Source organism: Haemorhous mexicanus, chromosome Z, assembly GCF_027477595.1.
Source record: "Haemorhous mexicanus isolate bHaeMex1 chromosome Z, bHaeMex1.pri, whole genome shotgun sequence".
NCBI classification, from domain to species: Eukaryota; Metazoa; Chordata; class Aves; order Passeriformes; family Fringillidae; genus Haemorhous; species Haemorhous mexicanus.
In genome coordinates, this window is record NC_082381.1 from 20,720,687 (window position 1) to 20,744,524 (window position 23,838).

Here is a 23,838-nt window from a genome sequence, read left to right on the forward strand (position 1 = left end):
TTATTTCATCCACAGTTTTCATCTCCATCAAGACCAATCACTGTCTGTTAAAGAATAATTTATTGTTATGTCAAGCCTTTTTGTTATTCTTTGCAGATGAGTCATCAGACAGAGTAGCTCTCTTAAATCTTTGCTTTATTAAGATAGTGAACTTGCTGTAGTCAAGAAAGCATGATGCAACCATGAGGCACATATAAAACCTGGACAAAATTCAATGCAAAATAAATTCTTAATTGATTTGAGATTAAACAGAGATTAATAAAACAGACTTTTTGAGACAACCAAGTGCCAAGGAGAGATGTAAGATCATGTATAAGATCATGTATCCTGGAGTTAAAAACTGTCATCCCAAGAACCTCAGCTGAAGCTATGAAAGTACATTATTTTCAAACAATGTATTTTAAATCAGAGAGAAACATGGAAACATGGGGTTTATGGAAGAGCTAATCCTTTCAATGGAAAAATTGAAAATCTGCTAAAATCTATGGTAAGAGTGAAAGCTCTCCTGTACTGCCACTCGCCTTAAAGACATGACAAATAAATGCATGCATTCATAGGTGTCTATTAACTTCCATATCCTGTGTTGTTAGCTACATATCATGGCAAAGATAAGATGTAATTATTGCCATTCCTCTTGGGCAGTTGGTACCTATGCTCTGTTCAGGAGATGCCAGATAGAACACTATTTCGGACACTGGGCAGTCTAGATATTAAGCCACAGCTAAATCAGTTCCATGAATCAGAGAAGAAAAGGTTTTCAAAATCAGACAGCTGCGCAGGTAGTAATTTTAGATTATTATTTCTATCACAATAAAACAGCATATGAATTTAATAGGTCAAGTGGTCAATCTTCAGTTAGGACTGAGATCTAATCAGGATGATTATAAAGCAAAGAGAAACCTCTCACCATGTCTGTTTTCATGGTGGCTCTAAAACTCTCAGATATGTTCTCTAGCACGCTTAGACTAAAATCAGCTTTTTGATATAAAGAAACAGACCTTGAGATTGTCAGGTTTTACATTATATATACAATTCAAGTAATCCTTTTTTCTGGAACATGTCCAGAGAAAGCAAGGCTTCCAGGAATAGGAAAACATGAAGAAAAACATGGGAAAAAAAGTATTTAATGTCACACTGTTAGTAAAGAAAAATATATTGGCACAACAGCATCAAAAAACCTGCATGTCATTGATCAAAACATCTCTGTTTCTCATATATTCAAAACTGGAGCCAGGTGGAAAGAGAGGAGGGAGAAGTATTTTAGAGACTGATAAAGCTCTAAAATAGAACATTCCAAGAGCCAAAAATGATAGTACAGCAGTTCTTTTAGACTTCAACAGGGGGAGGAAAAAGCTAAACTATTACTGACCAAGTGTTTGTAAGAAACTAATGGACATATTTTAGAGATTCCAATCAAGTGTGCAAAGAAGGAAAAAAATTAAATCCAGATCCTTATAGAGCAGAATGGGCCAGCCTCATTTCCAAAACATGATTCTGCAAATAATTTAGCTTAAGATAAAAAGTTTCAAACAATGTCTGTTTCTTTCCACCAGCAAATACTTTGCCTAAGGATTATCTTCTTCTAACTTAAATGATAAACAGCTGTCTTTTTCCTAGTATCACTGATGTTTTAAAGGGGTGTGTAATATATAACAGATACACAGCATTTTGTGTTTTCAGAACAACTCTGTAAGTAAATAAATAGACACAAATAAGAGTAATATCTTTACTCTTCTTAAATTAAGCATGGGAAGGGAGGGATCACCGAGTTTCTTCTTGCCCTGGGACAAATACACTACACTCACTTACTACTCTTCCTTTTAAAACAATTAGCCATTTGGAATCTCTGCTGTCTCTAATGGTTTTCTGCCTCATCTCAGCTGGAATTAATGCCAAGAATCTTGCATGCTAAAAAAGGTCCGAGTAATCCTGGTGTAATTCTCAAAAGCTGCATGCTACAAACAACAACTGACTATATTACAGCTTTAGAAGGCTCCAGGATACTAAATTCCCACATGGTTTTGCTCATGGTCTGCAGCTACCCCAACAGAAAGTTCTGTAATAGATCATCTACACTGCCATTTGTGACCCAATAGGAAAGCATTTCTACTTGTGTTCGGTTCAGCATACTGATTTTCCTTTTCCTAAAGGAATTTAATTATTTTTTTATCCTGTGTATGGAATCTACCAATCACCAATCAGTTCGCGAGCTTTAATGAAGTGGGAAATCAAACTGCTTTTGATTTATTTATTTTTTCACATTATAAACATGTATTTTCTGGAACAGTTAAAAATACCTTTTACATTGTGTCCCAACACATACAAAAAATGTTCCACAGAATCACAAGACACCAGCTCTCATTCAGCCACAAAACACTTAGAAAATGCTATCCTTAAATCTGAACTGAGCTTTTTAATAAAAGTAGAAATCAATTTCACACTGGTAACTTCAGCTTTCATATAAAAACTCACTAAGAACACAGATACGTCTACATCAGTAAACATTTATCATTTGCAAGATTAGTTAAATCCTCAAGTGTTAGTTCGTCCAACTAACACAAAATAATAGGACCTTCATTAGTATACTGCTTAGACAATCAATATTTTTGGCAACAACTATTTATCAAGCAACAACATCAATGAGTTACTTTTTTTCATGTCACCCAGTCTTAGATAGAAGTATTTTACTAAAACTAAACAGATCCTTCTCAGCAGTGCTATAAAACTGCAACTTCCAGGTAGTTTAGGACAGCACTCTTTTCAAAATCAGTTTGACAAAAAACAAGAGTCGCCAAAAAAAAAGTGAACAAAAAATGGTATTAGTTTTGTGTCCACAGTTTTTTAAATAGGTACGTTTCAATTGTAATTTGGAAATACTGTCAGGCTTCCAAAAAATATTTCTGGGAACATGACCTAGTAAGGACCTGCACTCTCTGTCCTTAGCAGTATCTTTTTACTTCAGCGTTCATTTTACTTCAACACAATGAGAAGCAATGTTTTTGTAGGGCTTAAAAAAATAAAAAAGTATTTAAATTTATATAGAAAAATTATTAAAGTGCTATGAGTTCATAATTATAATCAATGTACTTGACATATAACTATGAATTGCATACCACTTATTAGGATGTTGCCAGGTCTTTATCTTTCTGCATGTAAAATTTTATAGAGGAAATGCAGCAGCACTGACAGCAAAATGTGGGTTACTATCATGAGACACTGTAGCAATGGTCCACGCCTTCCCTCTGGTCACAAAGGTCTCAGTTTATCTAGATCAATTGTTTTTCACAATTTCTGTTAAAATGCTGCAGACAAGTTAGTAAACCAGCAGATGGAACAGAACTAAGTTAAACTTCAAAGCCGTTTATTCTCTTTTAGGGAAAGAAGAGCATCAAAGCACTCAGTGATGTTTTCTTCTCTGCTTAAACATTTTGTTTTCCCTTTAAAGCTGCTGTAAGACTCTGGCTTTAGGCAAGAAGAAGAAAAAGAAACAGTAGTGGCACTGTGGAACTTCTAGGCATATGACATTTGCAAATTACTATTACTACAGCTCAGAACAACCAGAACTAACTACATTCAGACAGCTTACAAATGCCATCGCAGAAAAAAAGCTACTGAAGAGGAGGATATTTCAGGAGATTGCATGAGGGCTCTCAGGGAAAAGGTAAATGTACCCTCATAAGATCTATTATTGCTAAACTCTGAGGAGACAGCTATTTGCAAATTAATAATGTGACTCACAGGAACGTCAGTAAAACTCAGCCTGGCCATCATAATTTTGAGTTCTCCAGGAAAACCCCTCTCACAATGTCAGTTTGTCAAGGAAGCTTGACTTTGTGCAAAGTATTTGACAACAAAAAAGTACAACTCCTAAGGTTAAAAACTCAAACCATAAGTTGTCCATAAACCTGACTTTCATCATTACACTTTTAAATACTGTCTAATCTTCAGGAACTCTGTACCTATGGGTAAACAATAGGAGTGGGTTTTTTTCAAAATGGTTTGGCTGGACCAACACCACTTGGGATCAGCCTCCCCTAGCCTGTGCCAGCCTTCAGCACTGTTGCTCATTGTGTTCCAGTACTGTACTGGTTTAATTGCAACAGTTCATTTGCTGCAACATCATGCTAATTAATCACAGGGCAGAAGCTTGCCTATGTGCCAAGAAAGAACCAAGCCCTTTCTCCACGCACTTGCAGCCTCACAGAGTCAGTCCTGCCAGAGGAGGGATTCCTTCTTCCTTGACTGAAGAATATCAGTGAGAACCCTGGAGGACCCTGCATAGTCTTGGAGTGCAACATAAATAAAAGGACAGAGACAGGGAAGAGGTAGACTTGCACATGCGAAAGGCAAAGGGATCAAGGGCAGGAACAATAAATAAGCAAGTGCAAGGGAGCTAAAAGAAAAGGCTAATGAAAGCTGAGAACACACAGTGCATTTAGTGAAGCTCTGAGGACAGAAGAGAATGAACTGCGGGCACAGAAAACAAAGCAGAAAAGCCTACTCAGAGGCAAACTACAAAATCCAATTAATATCTGCTGATTGAGCTTCCAGACTCTAAATACAACTATTCTAAGCAGGAGAAAAATGATGCTAACAATTTATCTTAAAATATATAAATCAGAAGACCTCATGGTCTAGAAATCTTCTGTGTCATGGTCACCTTTTTCGAAAATCTATTTTCTCAATCTATTTTCACTAGATCACATTGTCTCTTTAAGCAATACCACAAAAGCCACATTAAAGCTACAACACTGTCATTCTTTAAAAAAGTAAGCCTGTACCAATTGAGCTTATCAGTAAAATGCTCTAAAAATCTTTGTTTTGCTAAAAAACTGTTTCAAGTATAATTTAACAACCATGCTCCAACTAGATACATTCCTCTTTGCAAGACCAAGCCAAGCAACTGCAATCGAAATACTAGTTTGATTAATAAGATTTTTGATAAATCATGGTAACATAGTGAAATTAATAAATTGGAAAGTAAGTTCTTATACATTACAATGACAGAATTGCATCAATAATGGTGTGCAGATTTCAGCTCCTTAAATGAAATGCACTATAAGGGACAAAGCATCACTGTAATGGCAATGGTACTGCATATTACTGGATTTCAAATCTAACACAAAGCTTACTCTATCAGTTGTTCTATTTATATTTTCTGTACAAAAGATGGGGTTTTACACTTGGTCTAAATAAATAATAATCACTAAATCTTGGCAGCATGGTTCTTTAACTATTCCAGGATAAGACAGATATACGATGTAAGGCTACCAACTGTTCACAATTCCCATTCAGACAAATAAATAGCACAGCTTTAGACACAGCCCAGTTTGATGGGGGAAAAAAATCTAGAAAACACCAAAAAACCTGAGCTATAACTGGACTGTGAATTACTTCATTGACTTCAGAAGACCACATAAATCCATCATTTTTATTTCTCAGTAAAAAAAATCTCTGCTGTTAGATTTAAAAAATGAATGCTGACTAAATTGTCAGAATTATGCCCTGAAACCCTTTGAAGTCAAGAATCAGCAATGGCAAAAGTTCACAAGAAACTCACATAACTTCTTATCTTAAGTTTGAGGTGTATTTCCTCTTGACATCTTTCTATTTCTCTCCTCCCCCTTTCCCAATGGATGTTGATTCCTGTCCTCAGCTTTTCCTATACTTTAGAGTGCTTCCATCCTTGGCACATGACTGTGCCAAGCACCAGTGTTCGCACGACCATGACAGAACAGTGGTGCTAAGAAAAGGTCCTTTCATGGGAAAGGGAATAATTTTTAACTTTGTTTTGACCCATTGGGAACTGTGTTTATACATTGTGAATGAGCCAGACTGTGTGTGGATTTTAATCGCTGTAGAATTTCCTGCTTCTCAGAAATGGTGTCCTATTAGTGCCTGACAGTAACACACAGATTTACCAGATAAATCTGTCATCCTGAGGGATTTGGTATAATGCATTCCGAAACATCCAGGACATCTATATCCACATCAGGAATTATTCAGATTCTTTTTAGACTGAATTTACTATGAATGTGTCTTTGAAATCTAAGTTTAACTTCAAAGCTGATTTAAGTGAACAAACTGAGCTGGATTCTGGATTAACAGAAAACTCATTATCACAAGAAACTCCCACATTACTGTATTTAAAAAACAAAATCTAAATTTAAACTTCCCTACTGTGATTTATTTCTGTAGTACTGCTTTTTCAGATCCTTATGAAGGCAGCATTATATGAGACAGAACATACATAACGTCAACATCTGGTAAGAACTAAGACTGCAAAATTCTTCTTTTGTTCTCTTGGAAGGAAAACATCTTCCATGAAAAGCCACTGTAATTTGCTCTAAAAATTAGCAGCAAAGGCACAAAGACAAACAGTGGAAAAGTTTTCTCCTTCTATTTTTTCCTCTTTTTATCACTGTAGGTCATCCTTTGTAGCACTTTGCCTTTTTTCCTTTAAATCAGAACAATTAAAAAATCTACTAAAATCTAATCATACCATTCAACTGAATGAAATTAAATGCTTAAATAAACTGACAATTTCTGAAGCTTACTAATTCCTTTTAAGGAATTATTCATGCTAGGATACTATCCCCTCTTGCAACTCCAAGACAGAAAAGTTTCCGACAGAATCAATTCAATAAATGGTCTGCAAGTGAATATTTTTTTTATTCACAAAAAGTTCTCTTGGTGTTTCTAATTTTTTTTTTCTTTGTGATTATAATATATACTGTGCTCCTATAATTTCCAAAGGCACACGAGTTCATGCACTTACAGAAACATTGTTTGACCATTTTCATAACTGCAAGGCAGTGGAGTTTATGATCCAGAGAGGATCATAGAGGTGGTAAAAAAATCAAGATCACAGCTATATATTTCACTCAGACCTCTCCTTGGAAAAGTCCAGTGGGAAAAGGTTCTGAAGGGAAAGAGGCCTGTGGAGGCTGGTGGACATCAAACTGAATGTGAGCCAGCAACATGCTTTTGCTGCAAAGAAGATGGGTGGATTCTGGGCTGGATTAGGCAAAGGACTGACAACAGATCAAGAGATGTGAGACTTTTCTTGTTCTCAGCTCTGGTGAGGCCACAGGTGGAGTGCTGGGTGCAGCTCTGGGCTCCCCAGCACAAAACAGACATGGACATACTGTCAGGAAAGGGACGCCAAGATGATGGATGGACGCCAGCACCTCTCCTATGGGGAGAGGCTGAGAAAGCTGTGACTGTTCATCCTGGAGAAGAAAAGGCTCAGGGGATCTTACCAATGCACATAAACTCCTGCAGGGAGGCTGCAAGGAGGATGGATGCAGGCTCTTTCCAGGGGTGCCCAGTGACAGCACCAGGGGTGATGGGCACACACTGAAACACAGGAGGTTCCCTCTGAACACTTTTCCCTGTGAGGGTGACCACAGTGTTACCCTGTGAGGGTAACTCAGAGAGTGGTGGAGTCTCCATCCTTGGAGATATCCAAAAGCTCTTCACAGTCTTGGACACTCAGCTCTGAGTTGATCCCACCTGACCAGGGGCTTAGACCAGGTGCTCACCAGCGGTCCCTCAACCATTCTGTGATTCTATAAAGGGAAATGACATCTCCTTACTGAAAAATATGATTATGTAACATTTTGAATGAGATATGACACTTGCCTATAACTCATTGGCATCAATCATTATATTTAAAAGTGCTTAAATATGCTATAAAAAGAAATTCAGCCTAACACACAATACAGAAATATAGGAAGTTAAAAGAAATTCTCACAGGAAAGGAGAAACTCTACCTTCATGAAAATCAATTAGCACATTTATTTCCATTCCAGAAGGGGTAGGTATTGAAATTCAACCACATGGAGTTTCACAAAGAAAGATAATTATGGGTATTCATAGGTATTCAACCCTGCAGAATGTGAAAGAGAATCTGTAAGTTTTAAAAAGCACGGAAAAAAAAGTTCTGCATTTTGCAGATCTCTCTCACCAAGTAACTAAATTAATACAGATCTCCATGCAATTATGATTTGACAGCTATGAATCAATACATTTTTTTCCTACTTTGCTCCAAAGGGAAGATATCCATTAGTGGAAGAGGAGAAATAAAGAGATTCTGTCCATTTTTTAATCCTACATCTCATAAGACAGAAAAGTATAACTGGAAATACTGTTAACAATTTTTATTCTTCACATATGGCCTATTTGCTTCAGACAGACAAAAATTTTTCTCTCAAAGATTTACTTATGTATTTCACTGAAATTAACTGCATTCTTAGTTAGCATGGGCCAGACCTTCCACCAGGTGAGTACTACCTGGCAGACCATTGACCTGTGTATACCAAGCATCAAGAGAGAATAATTTCTTCCTACAGGAGTGAGATCACAACACACAAAAAGAACCAGCTGATGAACTGGCCAACCACCATGAGTTTTCTAAATAAAATAATCCCAGTACACTGGGAAATCAGTTTAAATTAAAAAAAAATTAAAAAAATAAAAAGAAACACCTAAATCAGTAAATTAGACAAGAGCAGCATCAGTAGCTTGGAAAAAATTAGGCTGTACAATGATGTGCAAAAAAAAAAAAAAAGGAAAAAATAGATTAAGAGATGGAAAAAGGAACTAATTAAGAGAAAACATTTTATATGTAACGTAAAAAGGAAAAAAAAGTCAAATATGTAACATGGCAAAGGACAGTTCTCAGTACACCATTCTAAAGAGGGTACCTGGTCTTTTCTGCAGATGACAAATATCCACTTTGGTTTCTGTACATGGCTGCAAAAGTACATGAATCCCCAGGCAAAGCAAGGTTCAGCTGACGTGCCTCTTGAGGAGGGGCAGTCCTAAGTACAGTTAACAGCTAGCTAGATTCTACTACCTCCTACCTGGCAACAGCTTAACAGTAAACAAACTGTGCAATTTAGATAGGATGCAAAGTTCAAAAGATTATCAAACTAGAGGTATTTGGTCCCCCAAAGGATAGGAAGCAAACCAGCACAGGTTTGGGATAGGATTATCACAGCTTCTTGTAGATGAAGGCCAGATAACATGTCTTTGCAAGCAAATGATACTTTTGGGTTTACAGTCTGCAAAGGGAAGACTTTTCAGGATAGTCACCCGTGCTGCTTTGTGGGAGCACCAGCTTCAGCCAAACCTCTGTGGACGCATTTCAGAAAGACAGCTGAGTTGTCACTGGAATAGTTTTGGACTTTCCACATAGCATAGTAACAAACTTGTATTTCTCTGTCACTACAACGGTGAATCACAGCTCTGTGTTGACAATCATAATTCCATCACTGCAATAAAACAATTTACTTTTTTTGGCAATGTTTCAAAAAGTTGTTCTGGCAGATCAGAAGCCAGAGGTGCTGTTGTGAACCTATCAAACACTGAAACAGCCTCACATTTTAAAATGCATAAATGGCCTGTTTTTAAAACAGTATCTTATTTCAGTTAGATGGCCACAATCCTGATGTAAATTTTTATTCTGGGATGCCACTACATTTTAGTGATATCCCAATAATCTGCAATAAAATCCAGCAATCACCTTCTGAAGTATTTCAAAAATTCTGCAAAGGTTACTGAGGGTGATTTATAAAATTTGGCATGCAACCAATAATATTACAAACAGCCATAAGGGGTGTAGCTAAGCATACTGAAAGAATACTTATTTTCTTAACGTTTGGGAGGGCTGAAAAGATTTCTGTCAATACTTTGATTTTAATGACAAATTTTCATATACAATTACAACAGAGTGACAACATGAAAGCCAATTTCCAGAGTCTTAATGAATATTTCTATTCATTAGAGATAGCTGAAATCTAAATCAATTGAAAATATACATCATTCATACAGACAGTTAATTTATATGGGAAATTCTGACATGGGACTGCCTAAAGCAGTTTGTCACCAGTGTCAAAAGCCTTCTTTACCAGCATCAGATCCCCACACCAAACCCCCATCTCTCAGAATCTTTGAACTGAAAGACCATCACAGAGTACATAAATTGGTATATGATTACTACATGTAATAATATGAACTTATAATAATTGTAATAACATGTAATAATTGGACTACGGAAGAGTCCAATTAAACTTTTCCATGCTACCTGAGAAGCAGAAATTCTAATCACAAGTAAAACCTGCAGCTAGACGTACCATGCAGTGTCACAAAGACAGTAAAACCTAAACATAAGGAAAATACCCAGAAGTGACATGAATATATTTCCTTTTCAACTGTACATAAACTAGTCAAAGCCCCAGCAGATGAAGGTAATGACACTCGACTGTAGGTGACCAAACCAATGTCACAGCCTCTCTTCATGCCCTCTCTTCTCACATATACAGCACAGAAACTTCTGCCTTTTCAAACCTTAACCTAGCAATCTTGGATTCTTCTTTCAGGACCTTGTGTGTGTCCCTCTACAAACTACAAATCCAGAGGCTGTAGAGGAATATATAAAAATTCCTTCTGAAAGAAGAACCTTGTAATTGTTCCCACATAGAGCCATGTCCTGGTATGTCCAAGTCCAATAAAAGGCAATAACACTTTCTTCTTTCCCAAGTTGAAAGAGGAGGAGGGAAAAGATTACAATCCCTATCTCAAAAAATCTTCCAGGAATGAACTCTGGTTTTTTATCTATGAATAAAAACATCAAGTCTCTAAAAGCAATTAGACAATCCAATACATTGTTAATGGTACTTTCACAACATTTATTTGTAATAACAGATTTCACAGCATATAAGGCGTTTTTCAAACATGGGCTTTTTTAGGAGCAAGGGATATTAAAATAAATTATCAGGCAGATAAGTTACATAATCTTTGTCTTTTTTTCATTAGGAGGCTGCAGAAGAGCATTATCAGTGCTGACAGTGTCTGGGCATTTTGACTAATCTTTTTATAGTGCTTCAATTTAATAATAGCCAAGCCTGGAACACACTCTGTGCCTGATAAGCAGCTCAAACAAATCCAGGAAAAAACATTTTCTTTGAAGTCACAATGGTTTTTAACACTGGAAATACCATGCAAGCTGTGAATTTCATATATTGATCATGCCAGAACACCTTCCAGCTTGACTATGGACCCAATCTAAAGGTTGCATTCAGACTGATAGTCACTGTCCAGGAGCATGCCCATTCAAGATTACCACTGAAGCATTTTCTTTAAGTTATTTTAGATTCGTCAGTGCAACAGAAACACACTGGAAGTCTTTAAAATCTGTGATTGTATATCACATCTAATGTCTCCACACTCCTCATGACAACAGCACGGGGAAATGTCAGGTTTGTAAGCTTGACTAGTGCTTCTCAAAGCCCATGTGAACCAGGAAAGAGGAGAGAGTTCACCCAAAGATTTGCAAATTTACCTCAGCATCTCTGAAGCACTAAAGCTGGGAATATTATTGTAAGGCTACAGGTGTTGCTGCCTCCAGATGGAAGTTTTACCCAGCTCTCCACTAGAAACCATTTAAGAAAGTTTTCCCTTAAGGTACTTAGATTTAAGCATAATGGGTTGCAGTGCTCACTTTTCTAAGAGTTTAGCAGTTCACACTGTTCACCTTTTTGGTTTGCCTACTGTTAGGAAAAAATCAGTTATGCAACTTTATCAAGGTTAAAATAACTCTAAAATATGCCACGTTTGCTGTTTGATAACCACATTAAATTCTGTTCTATTGTAAGGCTGCAATATTTTAAAGGATTAATAATTTATCACATTTCTCAAAACATCCTCTGACTGGGGAAAAGACACCACCTCTGTTAGCAAGGCACAGTACACCCTTCTGTGTTACAACCTGCACAGCTTTGGCACTGACAGCCAAGGCTATATCCTGTAGCAGAGATGGAATTGCAGTAGAACATGGTGTTTACCTGCTAATGAGAGGTACTGGAAATACCCTGTCACCCTGGCACATTTATTGCATGACCAGAGACCATTCAGGAACCAGATCAAGTATTGGGGTGATATTTGCTCACTGATTTTCTTGGAAGACTACCAAGCTCAGGAAGATAAAACAAGTGTTTGGGATTTAATCCTACCGTGGAACACATATAAAACCTCTTCCCCATTCTATCAGTGCTCTTTCCCCACACCTAGGTATGGTGACAGCACAAGCTGGCACTTGTTCTACAGGAACAAAGGTATACATGGGAAAGTACCTCAGGGTGGGGATGGTCCCTTCTGAACTCTTCCTCTGCCAGAGAGGCTTTGAGTGATGTCCTGCTCCTATGCTGATTACCCACCTCACCCCACAGCTCCCTCACACTCACTGGATTTGTGTACACAAGCTCAAGCCATGCAGCCCCTCTTAGTTTTGCAATTCTCCTTCTGCAATGTTATTCATCAGAGTCTAGTTTATAAGTACAGCAGCAGTGGAACACAAATCTACTCGGTGCTTTCTTCACATGTAGTATTTTGATGAAATCCTTTGTATGAACTCATTCTTCTGCTTCCTACAAACACCAGCTCTGAAGCCTATCCTTCCTTCTTCCCCCATAAATTTTAAACACCTTGTTGTTGAAACAAACAAAAAAAAAATAGTAATTTTTCCAAGACAAACAGCCTGTTTATTCCCATCCATGTTGGAGGGTTAAAGAATATGAAGCTGTAGCTAATGCTGTCACATACAACATCTGTATCCTAAACACTTGACCTCCAAACATCAAGAAGCAGGAGGCATAAAGTGTCCACCTAAAGCAGCATGCTATCTCCTAATTTTGCCATGCAGAAAATAATAAAATAAACTTTTCAGATGTTATACACCATCAACTTATGCAGCAAGTGCTAGAAGAACACAATAAACAGTGACATAATACAAATCAGCTGCAATGCTGAACGGATTGCTTTACTATAATACCAGCCCTTACATCATTACAAAATCTCTTTGGCACAGTCTTACTACCAGCAAATTCACAAGGCTCACTTAATGAAAATCATACCAAAGAACATAGCTTGGCTTTTAATTCAAGGATAAAATTTATCTCTTTAGTATGCAAGTGAGAAAAATATCATTAAGCTCAGCACTTAACATCTCCTTCACATTCCTGCACTAATAATTTTAACTGTCCCAGCATTAGGTACAGGCATAACTGCTGGCCACATTCAGTCTAATAGGTGTACCAGGTCAGACAACAGCTCTCTCTATTTCAGCACAACATCTCCACAGTGAATGCCCAGGGGAGCAGGTAAGGTCAGTGTTAGTATGGGATAACTCCTCAGAATACAGGGGTTTAAAGCCAGGTAGTGCCTTTTAATTTGGAAGAAAATACAGATTAGACAATCTAGCTCTTTCTAGATGAACACCTCTTTCTGCAGAATAGACAATAGGTACAAAGCATTTAAATTCTGATATAAAGTTTCATGTTTAATGATGTAAAAAACCGTCTGTAATTATGGGCACCCCACAGTTAACCTGTATATGTTTTTTAGTAAAATTCATTATCTTGGCTGTAAAAATATGCCTTGTGTTTACAACAAAGGCTTTCAGAATTGTATGAGAAAGAAGTTGAAGGGATCCAACGAGAGCTTTCATAATTTGGGCATTAAGTTATGCATAAAAATCACATCCTTCCTTGATTCAAGCCCTAAAGGCAATCTCTGCAAATCATGTTAGAAGGCCCATTTCAGAGTAGTAGAACAGAGCTTTTTTGACTACTGTTACCTATTTACAAACATACCACAGGCAGCTGTAGATCCTCACAGACTACACAACTGCATTGCCCCTCTTACTGTATCTTTTTTATATATATATATATATATATCAAAGAAACCCCGAACCAAACAAACCACCAAGCCTAGCACTACCTCGCTATGTAAGAACAAGGTTTCTTCTAATTCTCTAGACAGGTAGAACACGACAAATGCACTATGCAAACAGCAAACTGGATAATCTTTCTTTCTTTGGACTTGAAACTTGAAGGCAAAGAAGAGCAGAAGAAATGGGGTAACATGAACAGACACGTTTCAGTAACAAAACAGCTTGAACTCTGAAGCTAGGGAACCACAGAGCATAAGTTTTTTGGTGGTCTGAAAGACTAATAACAGAAATCAGATTTTGGGGTTTTTTTGTCTGCTTTCCGCATGACCTTTGGATGGGGCAGGTGAGTAAATAAAGACTAGCAAGATCCCTGTTTACCCGGACAAGAGTTTAGGAATAGCAAACATCAACTATACACAAGTTTCTACAATCACACTGTGTCTTGGACAAGAAATATATCCTTTAATTCTTGCCAGAGAGATGTAAATCTCAGGTAGAAAGTTCTAATACAAATGGAATGAATTGCAATATATTTATTTTCTGTTTTGTCTAATGTATCCAGTCAAGAATGCATTTATTATATCTTCAGGGCTTTGCAGCTTTCCTGTTTATTTTAATAACAGTAGTTTCATGCCTAGAGCTCCATGTACTAAGATAAAGAGATCAAGGCACCTACACGAAAACCCACTGTGCATCAGGTGAATCATAGTATTTCTTGGTCTGTTATAATATTTGCCATTCAGGTATGTACAGCAGTAGCAGCCCACTGTAATATCAGCATATGAGCTGTCTGTAGAGATAGAGGTGCAGGTGAACACAAACTAAGACATCAGCCATTTATTCAAATTCCTGTTGTAGCCATTTTTCCATCATTTAAATGAACACAAGGCTACTGTCCTTCATTGACCAAAAATAAACATGGTGTAAGAAGACAGAGCCAGAAAGGAAGGAGAAGAGCACAACAAAGATGGGGAAAATACACAAACATAAACCATAGGTACAACCTTTACCCAGGACATTTTACCTTCCATGACAGCCAGTACCAGTCACCAAGAGGGAAAGGTCTAATAGAATATCTCATAGATACTAGAGAGAGCTGTTTGAGAAATTAGCAATTAGTGGTGAGCAGCTATCTACTACATCTCAGAGTACTTACGCATCTTCTTCCCTAGAGAGGTGGAATATGAGACTTCCGTGTTTCACTGAAAACCCAGTGTTTTACCCTAGATCACTGCTGAAGCTGACCCCCCCTTCTTGGTCACTGGCTAAGGCTCACTAACACAAGCAGCTCAAACTGCAAAGATGAAGATGAACAGCAAGCAAATGATGATAAGCAGCTGGGGAAGGTTAGGAGTTTTATGATCTTCTCTGCCATGTCTGCAGTCAAAAAGGGGCCTATTTCTAACCCACCTGTAGCACCGAGTACAAAGGTGAACTAAGGGCTAAAGAAAGCTTGTTGGGAAAAAAACCCCACCTAAACAATGACAATGTTGCACGATCACAGACTCCTTTCAATATCTCCCATGTTAAAACATCAGAAAGAAAAGGTATTTCTCACAACAAAAGTCTTACTCAGTCGATGCACCAAGGAAACATGAATAAGTAATTTAAGATAGCAATGTAAATACTACCTGCTTCAAATAATGACTCCAATATCAATTCTTTGAGACGCTCCATGATCTATTGTCTTGCAAAGTCTTGAAAATTAAATGTTGAGGGGATAGAAAGCAGTAATCACCATCAATACAACCACAGCCAGAAACTCTGACCAAAACTAACTATATGCTGAATCTATGAACCCCACTTATGCTGAAATGCCAATACAGAATTTCTAAGCAATACTTTGAAAAAAGTGACACAGATATAATGAAATTTAACTATTTTTACTTTAAGGAGAACTATAAGTACCTATGACATTTCTTTTGTCAGAACCTCCCAGTCACAAACCTACTGTCTTCTAGTATGGCAGGGTACAGCACTTGCTTAACTCTCACGTATTTACTGTGCTTCCCTCTACATTGTTGTCTCCCTCACTAGCCTACTGATTTATTCCCCTTATATCATTATTCCATTCTACACCTCAGGGTCTCCTTTCTCTATACAATTAAATCCAGAAACTGTTAACTCTCTTATTCTGTCAGGCATATCCTATGCTCAAAAACCCAAGCATATAAAGGATATGTCACAGTAAATGGTGTATCAAAGAAATGGGCAAAAGGAACAGAGAAGCACTTCAGTTAAACTGGGACAAGACAGTCTGCAGATTCAATTTCCTACAAAATGACCTTAATCAAATGATTGGGATTTCATAGCATAACTAAATTATCAGCTCTCAGTAAAGTCCACAAGGATTACACATCTAAGACATTTCAGTAACTGACAAAGTATGCCACTTCTAAAGTATTTATTAAGAATTTGCATAACATCTGATATGGCTTTAATTTCAAATTTATTAAAAACACACACAATCATGTTACACTAAAACATATCCACAATTATAAGAAATAACAGCTTGACTATGGTTTCCAGTGAAAAAGGAGAAAGTTTCTCATTACTTGTTTTCTTTTAGGCAAGGAAGGAAAGTAACCTAATTCATCTAACCTAAACAAACAGTATCACCTTGGCTAAATACAAGTAAAACAACTTCTGCCAATGTTGTTGTCCTACCAATAAATTTTTGTCATTTTCTACTCACCCCACTTCCCTCCTAAATTAATCACCATCTGTTTAATCTCAACTGAGATCTCCATATTTCACCTACTGCAAAGATGAATGTTGGGTATAAACACAGCTCTCGGAGAGAAGGCAATCACTGCTGCAGGGTAACAGGAAAAATGTCTCTACATGGTTGCAATCGTTAGCCTTTCACCACTCACTCAGAGCAAAGCAGCAAAAAAGTTCAGGTCATTTCCTGACTGGCACAGCAAGTTATAGCAAGACACACATTCTATTAATTTTTAATTGCATTGCTCGCGGACTGAAAGCCCGAATGGGGAATGTTTCTTTTTAAAGCGTAAAGAAGGGCACTGAAACTGCTTACCTCGCTCAGCTCTGCAGGGGACTCATTTCCATATTTCATAGCAACTCCAGAATTCATGATTAGACTTCTCAGGGCTTGACGATTTCTGCAGATTGTAATGCTTCAAAGCTCTGTTCAACTGATTCAATACTTTCTTCTCCAAAATTTTTCTCTCTTATACATTTTGCTCTAGACAGCCATTTTTACTCCACATTGAGAGTTTAAGTTAATGATGCAAGATCTTCTGGAAGAGCCAAACTGGTTTTGACTTCACAGACAATCCATTGCTTAGAGACTTGTTAATAATGTGAAGTGCTCAGAGAATGCAGGGAATGAAGTGCTTACCAGGATCCAAGGGCTGTCTTAGTCCATCTACAAGGCGTGCTTCATCTCTGCTGTCTGCTTTATGCTGCCCTTTTCCACAACTCTGTTAAAAGGCATCTCTCAATGCCGCTGAACATACTCTGAAAAATTTGACGAGCTTCACACAAGTTCACAGAGAAATTAAAAGCAGAGTGCTGCTATAGTCCTCAGTATTTGGAGAGGCAGAAAGGAAAAGAGAAGAAAGCTCCCTTCCCCGAGAGAAACCAACGCTGCACTTCACGCTAAAGTTTCCCCTGCCAGTGAGCCTGGAGTTTAAGTGGTTTATGATCAAACACAGCTGTCTTGCTGCTGGCTAAAGGGTGCATGGAAGGGGCGGTGCCAAAGGGAGAGCGCAAGTGGGAGGGAGGGAGGGAGAGAGCTACAGAGAGTTCATTCTGGAACTACAGGCATCTCTCCAGCTTTCTGCATACTAATTACTATACAGAAAACTATAAAGCTAAGTAACAGGAAAACGCCACCTGGATAACAATAAATTGGATTCCTATTTCCCTGTTCCTGTGTGCAATTAAGCAAGGAAAAATGGGGAGCTGTAGGGGATGGGGGATTGTAATGATTTCAAAAGGTCAAAGTCTGAAAGCACCATTAGAAGGCTGCAGATTTTACATAACAGACTGACATTTTACAAAGAGTTCAGGAGATGCTACTAGAAGAAGCGGAGAAAAAAGCATTTGCTTTCAACATTCCTCTAGAAATAGAGGAAAATCCTTAATAAATTGGATTTGTGCACATGCTGTACCCATTACAAGAAACGACGACTCCTTTTCCCATTTCCTCTGTTCCCTATAACACAGCCCCACACACTTTCTGATTGGATTCTGATATACTTTTTGAGTCAGATGTAGGAAACACAATCCTCTGTGGCTGAAATTTATCTGACCATCTGAATATAATATATTACTGAAGTACCAAATTAGTTCAGAAAAAAAACCCAAATGTAAGAGTCAGGAATAAATGCTATACAAGCTGTGCCTCTATCCTTGTACTCATTTGCACGGAAAACAATGTACTCCAAGAGCAAGATTTTGAAAATAATCATGTGAGTTTTTCTTTCTCCTCTGTTAGTCACAGATTAGTATCAGCATGTGGACATAGGGATAATTCACCACAAGAAGCACATTAAGATCCAGAATCCAGAAAAGCATACCTATATTGCTCTATGGTGCTACAAACTTGTCGCACATCCTGGGTCCCTGTCCTTCCTCCATACCCAGCACCAGGAGCTGTAACACTCCTGTGGCTCATAGGGTAACAGGAATGCCACAGTCTCGTTCCAAGATGTTTTACTTTTATCCTTCAGGTCTCCAGCTTGCTTTAGCACAGTCTGTATTTTGGGGTTTCCTGTCCTCTTTTCATTCCCACTTTTCATCACCTCCACTCTCCACTGTTTTCCCCACTGAGTGCATCCTCCCTGTCCCACCTTCCATTCAGGTCTGCCTCTGTGTTCAGTGCTTCTGCATATATTCCTCCTCACTCATCTGCTTTGTTTCCCACATATGTTTCCAGTTATGGCCCCTGAAATCCCGGCGAAGGGCTGCACTGCTCTCTGCTGGCAGAGGGACGGTGTCTCACGGCACAGGGCGACGCTGGGACAGACCGTGCTGTCCCCTGCAGTGGGCAGGGAGGCAGGGGAGTGCAGGCTTCTCCAGACTGGAGCACGGAAACAGTATATCCACAGCAGTGTTGTACACTGATCTCCTGTACATTAAAATGTGATTAACGGGGATCTGTACCCAGAAACAAAGGTGCTGTATAGTGACTCAGCACATTTTTCATAGGTAAGTCAAAACCCAACAACTTCCATTCAAAACTTTCTGCAGCTGACACATTCCTGCACCAGTACATTTAAAAATGTTTAATCTTTTCAAAACTATGCCTTGAAAAAAATGGCAGTCTTTTGGATTTTGTATCACTACCCATACTACCTTTATTTTCCTGTTTATAATCGGCTCTGATCCTATCTTCATCCAGTTTTATCACATCTATCACAGGTTTACCAGCACAAGGTTGAGCCTCAGTATTAATACTAAGAATAAAGTTCTGAGGTTTTTCCTTTTCTAAAGGAACTCATATTAATTATGGATTCAATACACTGCACTTCCCATGTTCTATCCCTATACTGCCAAATACTTCCCTGCTGACTGTGAACAGGCATTCAGAAATTAGGAGTTCTGATTTATTTTCTTCAAAACTCACCATTGTTTGTCCATTTCTGGCAGACCAGGCATCAGATAGACCAGAGCACATGATACTACAACCCAAGCAGGACCCTTCAGGATCTGAACTAGATCCACTCTGCATTCTACACCTATGCTACACAGGATTTTTTTCTGCCTTTTTCCTACTCTATGCAGTAACATGGTTGAAAGAGACAGAGACTGACTGAAAAACATCAGAATTCACACACAAAATTAGGCACAGCTTCAATTGTGCCTAAGAACCTGGGAGATACACGCAGGTACTTTCAGAACAAAGTTTGTTTAACATTTAAAAATTAATTATAACTCATGTGTGCAGATGAATGAAATGGTTAAACCAAACTCTGATGAGAAATTATTTTACTTTAACCCCAGATGACTCCCATTGCAACCTCTGCATACTTGCACTGCGTGGTACGGGATTAGACATTTCTCAATTGGAAAGCATCAAGTGTTAACTAACCCATAAAAACTGACAACACTTGTTTCAACATCCTTATAAACTGTGCAGGCATTTCTTTACTGTGGAGGGCTAGCAAAGACTAAGAGTAATATTTCTTCTAAAACAGTTATTATTATATCACATTTTTAAAACAGGAGCATCAAGAACATATCCCAAACATCTGAAGATGGAGAACTTGTTCCTGTGTAAAATGTCATTATTGTCTTGCATTTCTCCAAGTCCATTAACTAACCAAATGTAGATGTTACATCATAAAATCAAATTCCCTGATAGACCTGCCCAGCTGTCCGCAGGCTGTTTCACCACTTCCAGATACACGTGAGTGACTTAATACAATAGCAGGGTACAAAGAACTTTGTTTAAGCCAAAGTGTATTTTCCCACTGGCTTGTGCCAAAGGCAGGCTTCAAAGCAAACAAAAGAAAACCTCAAGTGTGCCAATTTTGCTTTGCCAGGAAATGAACAGAGCACCCTGTGACTCAGGGAGAGAGGGGCCTGTTGGACTCAGTCCCTCTCTGTTGTTTGGCAGCCGACTGTTCATTCTCTGTCTTGGTGACTCAGTTCCCTGCCTAGAACAGCGATGCTCCCTTGCCCTCAGCCTTGCTCCTGCCTCTTTTTTTAGCCTCTACAGGCAAGGAGGGGGTTGGACTGGGAGTGGGAAGAAGAATCAGATCTTTCTTAGCCCAAGATGACACATTGTCAGTGGATGCCTCGGTGTGGAAGTAGGTAACAAGAAGATGGACAAACCTGACTAGCAGAGAGACTTCAGAAACAACATTCACTGCACACTTTCTGTCTGAGACAGACACGCTGGCCTGGCCTTCCACTCAGTTGCAGGGCATTTCTGATCCATTACTGCCTTATGTACCTCTAAAACACTCATGATGCACACACTGCTTGTGGTAAGTGCATTTGCACTGACACATTCTTCCCAAGATAATTTCAGAATTATGCAGCAACAACCATTAGAGTGGCCAGTTTGCTGATCGTTGAACTAATAATCCTATGGCCACCCTATTCCATTTGTTTAATCTCATTCAGGTGTAGAAAAAGAATCACTGACATATGTCTGAGATTCACTGAGGATTTCTAGTTTATTGATTGCATCTGAATAAGCATTTAATAAGATTTGCTATATCACATGGTGTGAAAGGATTCTTTTGGGACAAGTGACAATTCCATCACCTCGTCTCTGCTTCTGAAAGTGCCACAAAATATGCAAAACACTAGCATTCTCATTATTTTATAAGACCTCTCCCTCACAATATGTCTCAGTAATTACAATAGTCTATTAGCTTACAGTTACTGGAGCCGTTGTCAAACTTGGCATACATGAATATTCCTTCCTTGTTTCAACAGCTGTAGAGTAAAAACTACAGTGTAAAAGTAATTATCTACTAAATATGTGCATGTCACATATTCTTCAGCGTAGTGTGTACCACTTTCAGAGTTTCACTCTGCATGCAACATGCACCATTAGCTGATCTAGGATTCTAGGATGTATGAAATAAGGCCTCCTTGGTTGGTTCTGGTTAATTAGCTCTGTAATTGAAATGCAACCAATTGAAGTCGACTGAGCATTTAGCTCCTGTTTGTTTGTTTCAATATCATCCCTACAGTTAGAGCAGCGCTCTGCACAATCCAACACACAAATCACACCTGTAAGTATTGCAAGTCTAGTACAAACAATTGGAGTACAATTTTTTTTCCTTTTCATTCTTGCAGGAAACACACTGGCAGAGTGCCAAAGTCCAAATTTCCATTAGAAAATAGCACTCAGATCAGAATGAAAGCTAAACTTAGAAGCACAAATTCAATACAATATACAAGTTTGATAATATTTCCAGAAAATTCTTTATTCAATAGCACTAATGCACCATGATTTAAGAGGGAGAGGCTGAAAGGGATGGTAGGTTCATGATGCAAACTGTTCTCATTAGTGACAGTAAAGCACATGCATATAAGCTGAGAGAAAAAAAAATCCAACCCATTTGAAACAATTGGAATTAACCTTACACTGGAAAATGAAGCACTGTCTCTGAAAAAAACACGAGTAAATATTTTTTCTTTCCTTGAATCAAACCATCTCGATTAGTCTGAAACAGATAATATGTCCAGAACAATATAATTACAAAACAGCACTTCAATCAGCTACTGTCACCTGTTCACCCTTCCTCAGCTACTCAATCCACTTAAAAAGTCACATCCTTGACCTGACCAGTCTCCTTGGGAGTTCACACTTGATCCCTCTTTCCATCCTCCAGTATTTCACGCCATGAAGCCACTCACCAACCTGTCAAACAAACACTCTCATTTCCTGTCATTTCATCCAAATCTATCACATTCATTTGTATTCCCGCTGACCCCACAAAACCTCAGCATCAGGTCAGGACAGGAAAAGAACTAGGAGTCAATTTGCCTGTTTTTTATGTTGGTGACTTGTCTGTGAGGACAAGGAGAGACAATAGCCATTTCTACGTCAGAGCCACCTAATTACCATCACTTTATTTGCTCCTTGCTTAGAAACACCAAAAAGGCCATTCTGTAAACTACAATTCCTGCCATCATACTTCTGCTTAGCGTCCCTTCATATCCATAATTCCTCCAGTTCTTAACCACAAGGAAATTAATTCATTTCATTTCAAGTCCCTACTATCTTGGTAGCCAACTTGTATTTCCTCTTGTTTATCAATTGTGAACTCAACATCTTCCAAAATTTCTCACTTTTATAGAATCCAGAAAGACTCGCCTGCTAAGTCTCTCCTATTTTTCCCAATCTCTAATAGTGAGGTTACCTCTATTCCCTCCTTACCTCTCTTTTGTTTTGTATCTTGTCTTTCACAGGCTCTCATTTCCAGCTCCAGGCCCCATTCCACAGTTATACTCGTGCCTCTGCAAATGTTCAGCAGCCCTTGAACTATACCAAGACATCTGCATGTAATTATTTTTCCTAACTCCAAGATTTCTCTCCACTCTGACTTTCATTACCACTGGCACATTGAACACTCAACTCCCTTACTCAGAGTGTTCTGAACCATGGATCAATGATGATGTGAGTTCCCACAAAGAAAGGGGATAGGTCCTGGCCCCTGGATTACATCAGAGCTGTGCTTTGGCACTTCATCCCCACCTAGCCAAGCATTCCACTTCACCATCTGTGGACAAGATCTCTGAATGTTTAACAGATGAACTGCTGGATAGTTTCTGACCATATGTGTGTATACACACATACTTATGTACATCTATTTCACCCATTTGTGTATGTACAGTGTGTGACCTTGGTAAATATCCTGTACATACTTTCACAAACAAGTGTGCACACATACATCTCTCATACAGGTGTGTACATACATTTAGCTATATCTATCCATCCATTCATCTATCTATCTATCTATCTGTCTATCTATCTATCTATCTGCCTGCCTGCCTACCTACCTACCTATGTATATTTGGATCCAGTGAAATATTCCACTTGAAATATCTCCAGTCCAACAATTCTGACAAATGTAAAGCAAACATCTGAAAGATCCCTGCTTGAAGCTCTGCAAGACTTTAGCTGGCATGAGCACTTAAATTACAAGAATATCAACTTCTCTGACCACTTAAAGGTTTGGTGTGCTTTCTTTTGGCAGAAATTATGACTAAACTTACATTAACAATGACATGAGCCAAAGTAACATATAGAAAAATGTGAATCAAACCCCCAAGTTTTCAACCAGATCTATTCTATGATTGTTGTAACTGAATTCCTGCAGTCCTCATCTACATTCATTAATTCAATATATTTTGTGACTGCATAGTTTAGTAGCTGCTTATGAAGGTCAGCAAGTCGGTCTACAGATCACTTCTCAACTCTCTACTATCCGATAAATACTAGAATTTTTTTTTTCTAAAGATCTGGCATTTATGGGTTTTTTTCTCTCTGTGGACAGCTAAACATAAAATCCAAACTCTCTGTTCTAACCTGACATATAGATCTGGTCAAGAAAATTCATTTTTTCTTTCTAACTGCTTTCCCATATACAATTTAAATCTCCCCAGTG

The 23,838-nt window shown here is 38.3% G+C and overlaps 1 protein-coding gene across 3 annotated transcripts in view; it reads right to left on the reverse strand.

The window, feature by feature from the left end:
* MCC (MCC regulator of WNT signaling pathway) overlaps positions 1-23,838 on the reverse strand; it is a 183,230-nt gene that overhangs the window by 122,113 nt on the left and 37,279 nt on the right. Inside the window, exon 1 of one of the 3 annotated variants that reach the window (XM_059873451.1) lies at positions 16,776-17,409. The exons of the other annotated variants lie outside the window; for them this stretch is intronic. Within the exon in view, the coding sequence (XP_059729434.1) occupies positions 16,776-16,832 (57 nt within the window). The 5' untranslated portion in view covers positions 16,833-17,409. Of the gene's footprint in view, positions 1-16,775; positions 17,410-23,838 lie in introns of those variants that run through there. 3 annotated transcript variants of the gene reach the window in all.